The following is a 12304-nucleotide window of genomic DNA, read 5'->3' as shown; positions in this document are numbered from 1 at the left end:
AACATCCTTCTAAGGGCTTTGTTCTCAAATATACAAAATCTGTTAGATATTGTTTCATTGTCATACTACGACTCATGTCCATAGAGTAACAGCGACCTCACTGAACTGATATATAGCCTGATTTTTATATGTAATTTCAGGTGATTTGATTTCCAAATCTTACTGAAACTTGTCATTGTTTGGTTTGCTTTTGTTCAATCATTCATCAAACTCCAATTCTAAAGAACCTGTATTAGAGATTATGGTTCCTAAACATTTAAATGATTCTACCTGATTAATCCTTTCTCCTTCCAAATGTATTTCATCTTCCATTGCATACTCCGTTCTCATCATCTCTGTCTTTTTTCTATCTATATTGAGCCCAACTTCCAGTAATATTTCATGCATTCTGGTAAGCAAGCATTACAAAGCCTGTGGTGGTCTGATAATAAGCACAGCGTCATCAGCATAATCTAGGTCAGCTAATTTCCTATTACCAATCCAGCCCAATCCTTCTCCATCATCCCCAACTGTTCTATGCATTACAAAATCCATGAAGAGGATAAACAACATAGGAGACAAATATAGACAAATATATCGTGTATGTGAGTGCGTGTTCGTATATAACATTGGTATTATTATTATTATTACTAGCTAAGCTACAACCTTAGTTGGAAAACCAAGATGCTATAAGCCCAAGGGCTACAACAGGGAAAAATAGCCCAGTGAGGAAAGGAAAAAAAGGAAATAAATAAACGATATAAGAAGTAATGAACAGTTAAAATAAAATATTTATAAAACATTACCATTAAAACATATTTCATAAATAAACTATAAAAAGACTTATGTCAGTATTCGGACGAATCTAAATATAACTTATCTCTTTTATGTTCATTGTTTTTCTCAATAACTAATTTTCAAAACCATTTACAGACCGGAAGCGAGGTTCTGGAGATGCCCCGCTTTTTAAGGTAGACATTAAAAGAAGAAGAAGGAGCAGCAACAGGGATGGCACCTCCAAGAACATCAACAACAAAAATGATGGTAATTGTGTCTCTCTCTCTCTCTCTCTCTCTCTCTCTCTCTCTCTCTCTCTCTCTCTCTCTCTCTCTCTCTCTCTCTCTCTCTCTCTCTCTCTCTATATATACTATATATATATATATATACATACTATATATATACATATATATATATATATATATATATATATATATATATATATATATATATATATATATATATATATAATATACACACACATATACATATATATAAATAATAATATATATATATATATATATATATATATATATATATATATACATATATATATATATATATATATATATATATATATATATATATATATATATATATATACACACATACATACATACATACATATATATGAAGGTCGATCTTGTTGTAACTAACAAATCTCAATGAAGTAAACTATATAACAAAATGAACACAGAAACTTGTTTATTCGGATGACCCACATGAACGTATCTTGTGAGGGAAGAATGAAATTTAATTTCATCCGAATACGGAATAGTTTTTTTTTTTTTTTGTGATAATATTTTTCATAGGTCTTTAACATACATTCCACAAACCTTCCCATCATGCATTTCTAGAACCTAAGAACCTAGAGAGAGGAGTCTGCTCACTACATTCTCTAGATAACAGAAATGTTTATATGTCTTGTAACGCTTTGCAAAGTACATAACATTAATTTCGACTCGAAAGAATCAAAGCTTTTAGCTATCCACAGCCCTTCCGTTTTACTGACATTTTTGTAAATATTATACACCTGGTTTTAACTTCTGGTTATAGTGCAGTTCCTATAAGTTACTTTAATTAGGGTCCACTGATTATATTGTTTAATAACCGCTACATATTTCTATTTAGGGATCAACCAAAGAGTCTGCAAAGCCAACTGAATGGTACCTGGAAAGCATTACAAAAAGTCTTAACTGGTAATATATTTTCCCCTTGTATAAATTTAACCTCTTACTGTTAGTACACTACATTATAAGGTACCCTCTGGTTCTTAATCAACCTCTTACACTAGAAGATACTCTCTGGTTCTTAAAACTGAATTTAAAATAAAATTTAGGTTATAAGCCAAGCACTGGGACGTCAAAGGCCATGCTGCGCTGTGAATGCAAATTAATCAACCTGACTCGATGGCATATTGTTTTCCTCTCCAAACGAACCTGACTTTAGATAATATTGCTCTTGACTCAATGGCATATTGTTTTCCTCTCCTAACGAACCTGTACTCTCACAACATTTAGTATCATTTAACTTATAAAGCCAATCACACAACTTCCATAATATCTTAGAGATTGTCTATTTTTATAAAAATACTTCACTTTATAGCAGACTTTACTATAGTCAATTCTTTGTAGTGAGGCAGATTTGCACAGACTCGCAGGGGTGCCATTTTAGCCCGGAACAGTTTCCCACTGGCTGATTGGTTGGACAAGATCATTATAACCAATCAGATAGCAGGAAACTTTTCCCAGCTAAAATGGCACCACAACGAGTCGGTGCAAATGTATCTCATTAAAAAAATTGAGTGTAGGTTTGTGTACTTTTCACACTTCTTGGATCTTTCATGATTTAGTCATTCTACCTTTACTATGTTTACAGTTTCTTTGTGCTGTTAACATTACCAAAAAATATTGATGAGAATCTTTCATGCGACAGAAATGATGCAGTACTAAATAAAATAACCGTGTGACTGTTTTAACAATAAGTAAAATCAATCGGTTTAGTCATCATATTTGTTCTACTCCAAATCATCTTATCTGAAGTGTAGGGAATTCCTGTTCGCAAACTTTTCCTTTCTTTGGTATCACTTATTATTCTTATAGTGAAGCTTTTGTGATTGTTCGTAAACTTTTTTTTTAATCTGAATATAAATGATTGTTCTCAAATATTATTTAGAGAAATGTTCGAAAACTTTCTTTTTGTCTGAATATAAATGATTGTTCTCAAATATTATTTAGAGAAATGTTCGAAAACTTTCTTTTTATCTGAATATAAAGGATTGTTCTCAAATATATATTTTTGAGAAATGTTCGAAAAAAAAATTAATCTGAATATCAATGATTGTTCTCAAATATTTTTTTGGGGGAAAAATGTATTTCAATCTGAATATCGATGATTGTTCTTCAATATTTTTGGAGAAATTTTCTAAAACTTTTCTGTAATCGGAATATAAAAGATTGTTCTCTAATATTTGTTTTTAGAAAAATGTTCGAAATCAGTATTTTTGCCTGAATATCAGTAATTGTTCTCTTTTTTTATTTTTTTTTTTTTTTTGATGCTTGAAATTTTTTAGTATGACTTTAAATGATTGTTCTCAAATACTTTTGGAGAAATTTTGAAAACTTTTCTTTAATGTGAATACAAATCATTGCTCTCAAATATTTTATTTTTTTAAGTTTGAAATTTCTTTTTCAATCTCAATGTAAATGATTGTTCTCAAATATTATTTGGAGAAATGGGAGTAAGAAAGAATTTGAATATCCGTATTGGTTATACAAAAATTGAGCATCAATAATTATATGAACATTTACGCCTCGTATTAATAAACGTATTCTTTTTCAGCCAAGGATTCCAAAGACACTCCGGTCCTCAAGGTTTACGTCACCAATGAAAACAATGAAGAGACATCGAAGAATAATAACTACAATGCCAACAAAACAGGCTGCGGTCTCCTTCAGCCTTACTAAATAATTTGACCAATATTCTTTGCTGGACCACCCACTAGTTTTAGAGGAAATGTGCTCGCTCTTTTTCTTTTATGGTTTTGTATGATTTTTCCTTCTTTCTTTAAAGGTTTTATATGATTTTTGCTCCTTTCTTTTATAGTCTTCACTTTTTTAATGTCTTGTATGATTTTTGCTCCTTTCTTTTATGGTCTTCTCTTTTTTATGGTCTTGTATGATTTTAGCTCCTTCCTTTTATGGTCTTCTCTTTTTTCATGTTCATTTATGATTTTTGCTCCTTTCTTTTATGGTCTTCTATTTTCTATACTCTTGTATATTTTTGCTCTTTCCTTTTGTGGCTTTGTATGATTTCTACTCTTTTCCTTTGTGATGTTGTATGATTTTTGCTCATTTCTTTTAGGGTCTTGTATAATTTTTGCTCCTTTCACGGTCTTGAATGATTTTAGCTCTTTTCTTTTAAGATCCTATAGGATTTTTTCTCCTTTCTTTTATGTTCTCGTATGATTTTTGCTTTTTCTTTAATGTTTTTGTATGATCTTTTTAAGTATTCCCTTCTGAATCATTTGCATGATTTTTAAAGTATTTTCTTCTGAATCAAAGATTTCTATAGAAAAAGAGTATGTATTGCCAGATAGAAAGGAAATAAATATCCAGTAGAGTACTAGGCTGTCATCAAACTGGCTGGAAAGAGTTGTATGAAGTATTTTAGACCTGTGTACTGCACTGATTCCCCTCAAACCAATATCCGTCTTATTCGTTACAGCATGTATTGGATGCGACCAATCCTGACAATCCACAATTTTGGTAGATGACCTCGTCAGTCAGAACTTTGTAAATATCTTTCTTGGAGATTGAGAATTGTGGAAAAGATTAAATGCAAGAAAACTGTCTACTAAAACTGTAAAAACTGTTGTTACAGTAGAGTAAAATCAAGAAAACTCTCTTCTAAAACTGTGGGTGGTGCTAAAATGAATATTGTTAAGAGTTCTCTTAGAATGTGTCGACTAACCCCCTTTCGGCATCATCGACTTCACTTCTCATTATTGTCATTGAAGGATAAACTGAATTTTCCCAGTTTGTTTTTATGGAAATTCAAAGGAAACTGGCTTACTCTAGTTCCAAGTTTGTATTTACAGAGAAGTGTTCAAGAATGAGCATAGAAGCGTTGCGTTTGGTACCTCTGGGAGATATTCCACGAACAAGATAGTTTTTGAACTAGAGAAGTATTGAGTTAGGTCTCAGAATACATTTGCTGTCAATTTTCAGCTTATCAAAAAATTTGATTTTATTAAATTACGTACCTAATTGATATATCTGCCGACAATATATAATTTACCAAAAGTTTATCCAAAAGTATGTGTGGAGTTCAACATCTACTTTATCAGGCCCTTACAGAAAAGTATGTCTGGAGTTCAATTTACACTTTATGAGAACCGTACAGAAACGTATGTCTGGAGTTCATCTACTTTGCCAGAACTATACAGAAAAGTATTATCTGGAGTTCAATTTATACTTTACCAGAACCTTACAGAAAAGTATGTCTGCAGGTTCTTGAGAAGGGGGTTGAAAATTTCAAGATCATTTTATAGTAACTTAGAAACAAAAGACCATAAATTTTGTCCAATTAGGAGATGATAGGGGAGTTCACCCTCTAGTGTAAAAGTCTTTCACAATTAGATTTAGAATTATTGCAGTGATGTAGACGTTTAAATTATTAGATCATGATTTAATATTTCAATTTAAATTACAATTTTCTACAGGGAACATAATGATGCATTGCAATGATATTGCCACTTTCTAATACATCTTGATGAGTAAAAGCAGAAATTGCAAATAAAAAACGCATTTTATTATCTTCCAGGAAGTCAATTAAAATGATTGATACTGAAGTCGAAGTAACATCAAGCTCTACCTTCTAAGAGGTGATCTATGAATTACAAAACTTCTCTGCTTGGATATACATTATCTGATATTTCTCAGATGGCTGAAGGGATAGTTGACGATGGGAAGTCTCACTGACATTAATTTTAACTTTGGTATTCTCAATAAGTGATTAAGAACGAAGTTACTGAAGCGAGTTTGATTATAGATTTCAGAGCTACTGAAGCGACTTTGAGTGAATACAGAATTCAGCTATCTCACTCTTTTCGGTCAGTCTTTCAGCTGAATTCACTTTAAGACGAACTGCAGCCTCCGAAATAAGCTTTAGCTTACTGAACTATAGCATCTATATAATCTCTAGACATGTGCTTACCATTAAACGAACGAGCTAATGTTGGTCATACATTTATCAATGTGCGTCAGCCGTTGTCGGGGACAATGAATGTTTTAATTGTATATTTTTATCTATGTTGTTGGTATATATTGAAATAACTGTTTAATTGTAACATCAATACTTCACAACAAGGGTGTCTCTAAATTGAACAAAAAAAAAGAAAAAAAAACTTGTACAATATGAGAATTCCTTTTAAAAGTATATTAATTATGGAGCCTTTTTAGTAGTACCATGCGTGAAAATTGGTTACAATAACCATTACTGTGCAAACTCCCCCCCCCAAAAAAAAAAAAATTACATTATTATTCTCCAGGGCATTTTCTGCATGCTTCCTGAACTTTTTAGGAAATTCTGGCTGTTCCTCTTTAGTTCAGTGTAGGCTTCAAAGTCCTTGAAGCTACCAAAGCCCTTTTGTGATGCCATGGCTGAAGTCAGTATTAATATTATCATTATTATTATCACTAGCCAAGCTACAACCCTGGTTGAAAAAGCAAGATGCTACAAGCCCAAGGGCTCCAACAGGGAAAAATAACCCAGTGAGGAAAGGAAATAAGGAAATAAATAAAAGATATAAGAAGTAATGAAAATTAAAATAAAATAACATGATCAAATTTTGTCCACGATGATATTTGATTAAGTTCTATCTTAGAATTTCCTACTATGGTACACTAAATTCCACAAGGCCAGGTTAAAGGGGATCATAGTAAAAGTTACATATGTTTTACAAATGATTTTCTCCTCTCTCATCTTTTGATTTGTGGTAAGACAGTGGACTGTCATTCACTTGCGACTCACCCAGTCCACCCACCAGCAAAGTGGTACTAGTGCTTACGCATAGTACGCATATGTCTACAACAAACTTAGTTTCCCAGCTCTACATACTTTAAAATTCCAAGCAACAATCCTTACTATTTTAGTTTTTACTGGCCAGTGAAAAGATTACTTTGATCTTTAAAAATGATGTTTGGTATGCAGCACCAAACAGATTTAAAGCGAGTATTTAGAAATTAAACCATAGACGCTAGATTGAATTACTGTATTATTCAGCTGCCTCATCATTTTAGAAGAATTTCGACTGAATTCGATTTAAGATGAACTGCTGCTTTCAAGATGAGATATAGCATATTGAATCATATAGTTTGCATAACATTATGAAACTTAAATTTTTCTTTCCTGTCTGGCATCACTGAAAATACTTCATTTAACGAGAGCTGTGAAACATGCATAAAACACCTTTAGTACTATTGAAGGGATATCACTCTTTTCAACTCAGCAGCTTCCATAATTGTTGAGATAAATGTGTGGGAAAATATTTCTCTTCGGTTCCCAGCCCGAAGAACTCAAAACCAATGTATATTCTCCTTGTCTTTACCTTAAAAGTTTTCAAGTCTATCGTCAATCTTGAAATGTGTGCTGTATTTACAATTAAACAAAGCATCACTTTACCATATGACTTCACCAGTGTTTTTAAGGTTTCTCAATTCTGTATATAGAAGACTGAAGATGTACTGACCACTAGTTTTAAGAATAAGAACTTCTCAACACTGTCTGATATTACATTTTACCAACTATATGGTGGCATTATTTGTGGTGAATATCACCAATCTGTAATACAGGTCTTTTATTCAAATGAGTTGTTTTATTACAAGACTTATTTATAATTTTACCTCTTTCCTATAAAGATGGATCAGGTAGATTATGTAAATCAATATTTTATGATATTCAATCATCTGAAGTAATTTGGCAAGTGAATATAATTTTGAAAAGTCTTAGCTCATTCTGCTTTTTTAAGTATTTCAGCATACTCTTGTTATACTAAAAAAAAAAATACGAAAAGAATATAATTTATTTATCACACTTTTGCAAATTGTAGAGTATATGACTGCCCATAAAATTGACATACTGTATGCAAAAAGTTAATGCAATTTGACAAGCAGTCTTAAAACGCTTTATAAATGTATACTGACACCTTCAGAAATAATTTCATCTTTTGTGAACTCCACTTTTGAATTAAAATCCAGAAATAGATTTTGTGTAACATCATAATACGTGTAATGATAGATAACAAAAACTATGAAGACTTAGTACACTAGTTACAATATTCTGTTAGTATACTTAAACAGATGGTGCTACCCAGTTTGCATCAATAACATCTCCAGAATGTAGATTTACGGTTACTGCATCCTTTAATAGAGATCTAGCTAAAATTAGGGCATGGTGTAAATCGCACGGTAAGTTAATCATAAAACTCACAAGTGTGATTGAAAGTAGGTCGAGGACAGTAGCTCCTAAACATTCAGATGTCTGCGTTGATAATGTTTCTTTAACCCTGTACCACCAGTGTGTCACACGATCGTACATAGTAACATCTCTCTTTTTTTTTATAAATTATTATCCTTTATATCTTCGCTTTCCCCTCGCACTGACAGCAACTTGCATGAACCTGTTTGCCTATTTCTCATTGTTAACTGTTAACAGAACCGGTTGCCGGTTGGACAAGAAATAGCATTTTGTATTGAGTCACAACCTACTCTTGGCCCGCCACAATTCCTTTAAAATTCTAAGTTCGATTCTTAATTACAAATTTACTTTTGGGAAACACGTTCGGTCGTTTCTTCTTCAATTGCACATAAATTGGCTTATTGGGAAAGTATTTCACGATTTTCGGTGACCAATCGACCTTGAAGTAATGGTTTAATTCTTTCATTTTCCTTGTTTTGAGTATTGTTCTCCTGTCTGGTCTTCAGCTGCTGACTCTAATCTTAATTTGTTGAACAAAAACCTGATGTCTCTTAAATTTCTTATTTCTGATTTTGATTAATCTCTGACACCGTCGTTCAGATAATACTTTATGCATGTTGCATAAGATTTTTCATAATTCTGACCATCCTTTGCATTAAAATCTTCCCAGATTGTGCCATCCTGTACGTAGTACTGGGTAAGCAGTTAATTCTAATAGTCTCGCCTTTTCCATCATAAGGTTAAACACCTACACCTTTTTCTAGAAGTTTTATTCTAGCTGTGACCAGATTATGGAATGATCTCCCTAATCAGGCAGTTGAATCGGTAGAATTTCAGAAGTTCAAACTTGCAGTAAACTTTTTTATGTTGAACAGGTTAACATGATACTCTCTTCATTGTTTAAATATGACAAATCTATTTTAACGTTGTTTCTAATCTTAAGATATTATATGTATTTTTACTATTACTTTTCATATATCTTTATTTCCTTATTTCCTTTCCTTACTGGGCTACTTTCCCTGCTGGAGGCCTTTGGGCTTGTACCACCCTGCTTATTCCAACACGGACTGTAGCTTAGCTAGTAGTAGTAGTAGAAATAATAATAATAATAATAATAATAATAATAATAATAATAATAATAATAACAATAATAATAATAATAATAATAAAAGCTAAGCAAGCAGAGGAAGGTACTCTAAATCCAAATTACAATCGATTGAAAAAAGGGAATCAATGATACTTCTGACGTCCAGCCATTTCAACAATGTTCCAGTAATGGAAAGCAAAAAGTAATGTGTGACATGAATATCATCATCTCTTTAGGTACAAGAAGACAGGCAGACTAATCATGTCTTTCATGTCTTAGAATTGTATGTAATAACGATACATGTCAAATATTGAAAATCTTTAGGTAAGGGGAAAATAAACAGTTTGGAGCAGGAGCAAGTTGTAAAACCCAATAGACGTTATAAATTTAGTTTAATTGAGGTAATTTTTATACAAAAATTACTGTCCATCTCCATATTTCTCTAAAGGCGAATGCAGCACTAAATTTATTTTACATATGGGGGAGAAAGTAATCACATCTTCCGATATTTTCCCTGTTGGAGCCCCTGGGCTTAAAGCATTCTGCTTTTCCAACTAGAGTTGTGCCTTAGCAAGTAATAATAATAATAATAATAATAATAATAATAATAATAATAATAATAATAATAATAATAATAATAATAATAATTGGTTGTTCTATCATATTTTCAAAGGCAGCAATTACGTCGACAGCAAAAAAAAATTGAAGCAACGAAAAAAAAAAAAAAAAAAAAAAAAAAAAAATTAATACCCCATGGAAGCCCAAACTGACTAGCCTAATCTCTCCTTGGAAAAAAACACTTTAAATAACAACCTCCACCAGCCAGAACTTAATGAAACCAAGTATTTACCACCAAACATAAAGGTTAAGAGAATATGTATGCTATGTCGATGGTTATCTACGTCAAAGCCAGCTTGGACGAGCCCAGTTTCGATTCAAGTATCAAGGGTGTAGTGGTGATGCCAGACAAATACCAGTCATTTATTCATTCATTCATTGCCTACGCAGTGTTCTGTACATTCTATTGATAACAGTTATGGTTAATTGTAGTAAGACCACTTTACAGTTTAATTCAATATACATATTACTAGTGCACGTGACCCGTTAAAAATGACGGTTAAATATCTAGATACATGTGCATGCACACGCACTCGACTCTCACAAGGGTATGACTATTCTCCCTCCCCCTATCCGAGGGACAGGAAGAGCTAAGCGCGTGACACCGGAAAGAACACACACACACACACACACACACACATATATATATATATATATATATATACATAATTTATATACTGTATATGCATACAGACACTTGCTAGTTTACTATACAATATAGGAGAGATTCGAGGACTCTAATGCCTAATTATAAGTACTTGTAAATTTACGATAAAGATGATTGAACGTGTAGCAAATTCAAGAAACAACTGAACGCATAAGAACTACTTATAGAAAATCACTAGCGTTCAAGTAATGTGAGCTGAGGCACGTAAGGCATGATACTAACACAAGGAATCCAGGTAAACATTATTGACGAAAGATACCGTGAGTTGATTATGTGATTGAATGCATCGTTGCTTCTGGGATACTAAAAGCGTCTGATATAATCGCCATTGTAAGAATTCGAGCAGAATCCACAAGAGTGGTTGGGGATGGAACATAACGGACAGGTGAAAGTCATGGGACCCAAATTATCGATGCATTAGTAGGGAGATACACAGTAGAGAGCAAGCCTTCGCCACATCAAGCAGTCTTATTTTGCTCTCAACTCCACTACGTACTTGTACGCTACCGGTCAAAAATGACGGCTAAATATTTAGATAGATTATGAACACACACCCACCCTCCTCTCACCAGGGTATGACTACTTCCTCCACCTTCTACCAGAGGGACAAGGAGAGTTGGGCGTGACTGGAAAGTGTGTGTATGTATGTATGTATGTATGTACGCATTTCCTTCTAAGTCTAATAGATTTGTTCTTCGGTCATATCCTAGAATTTCCACCAAGTTTCGTTGAAATTGGCTCAGTAGTTTTTGCATAATGTTCACAAAAAAAAAGATAAACAAAATATTTGCCATTTACATAACATTGCGATTTCTTTCAAAGCCATGCTGCGTACTTGCACTTTGATGTACTTTATCCAAAATATTACAGATTCATCCTTGGTTCATACCCACCATGACTACAAAATTTGGTCAAAATTGGTACGTTAGTTTTTGTGTAAAATTGCTCACAAACAAATAAACAAATGACGACAGGGGTGAATACATACCCTTATTGGTCATGGCAATAAACACAGGGGGGGGGGGGGGGGGACATTAAATCTAAAGCTTTCACATAAGGTAAATCGTGGAAAGCTCACAAAAAAAGGATAAAAATGCATGGTTATAAAGTGAATCAATTTGAAATTGCAACAATAGTCTCTAAATCCCCGTAAACAAACATTCATTTTAACAGCAGGCATAATAATAATAATAATAATAATAATAATAATAATAATAATAATAATAATAATAATAATAATAATAAAATTAATTCACATGATACAGATACAATTTCTAGCACATTTACATCGTTTAAGTCGAATAAAAATTTCAAAACATGAAAATATAGCAAAATTATGTCTCAAGAAACCGACGTTCACTGAAAAAAAAAAACGGTTTATAAACTGAATGGAATTTGTACAAATTTAATTGAAAAGATTAATCAGTCACAGATCTACTAAAGGGAAGAGGAAAATATATGTACGCATATACAAACATCTAGATACATGTTTCAACAGTAATTCACTCGAAATTACGCAAATTCTGACTTATCAAAAATACTATTTTAAGCTATTGAAAGTGATCAGTATTTTACGTGCACATTTTTTATAGGAGTTAACTAAAGTCCAAGAAACCAATGTACTACACAGAAGATAAAGCGCATATCTCCCCAAACTCCTTCAAATAATCGAAGAAATATATCCGGATCCGGACTAG

The 12304-nt window shown here is 32.5% G+C and overlaps 1 protein-coding gene across 3 annotated transcripts in view; it reads left to right on the top strand.

The window, feature by feature from the left end:
• Positions 1–7624, top strand: part of LOC137636439 (uncharacterized) — a 41813-nt gene extending 34189 nt beyond the window's left edge. For 2 of the 3 annotated variants that reach the window (XM_068368862.1, XM_068368863.1), the window contains exons 4-5: positions 913–1023; positions 3598–7624. In XM_068368862.1, coding sequence (XP_068224963.1) covers positions 913–1023; positions 3598–3722 — 236 coding nt within the window. In that variant the 3' untranslated portion in view covers positions 3723–7624. Of the gene's footprint in view, positions 1–912; positions 1024–1887; positions 1956–3597 lie in introns of all 3 variants that reach the window. The other variant, XM_068368864.1, reaches the window with a different exon arrangement.
• Positions 7625–12304: the final 4680 nt, after the last annotated feature.

Source organism: Palaemon carinicauda, unplaced genomic scaffold (assembly GCF_036898095.1).
Source record: "Palaemon carinicauda isolate YSFRI2023 unplaced genomic scaffold, ASM3689809v2 scaffold3, whole genome shotgun sequence".
Lineage (NCBI taxonomy): Eukaryota > Metazoa > Arthropoda > Malacostraca > Decapoda > Palaemonidae > Palaemon > Palaemon carinicauda.
Note: the sequence above shows the minus strand (reverse complement) of the source record. Positions and strands in the feature narration are given on the sequence as shown.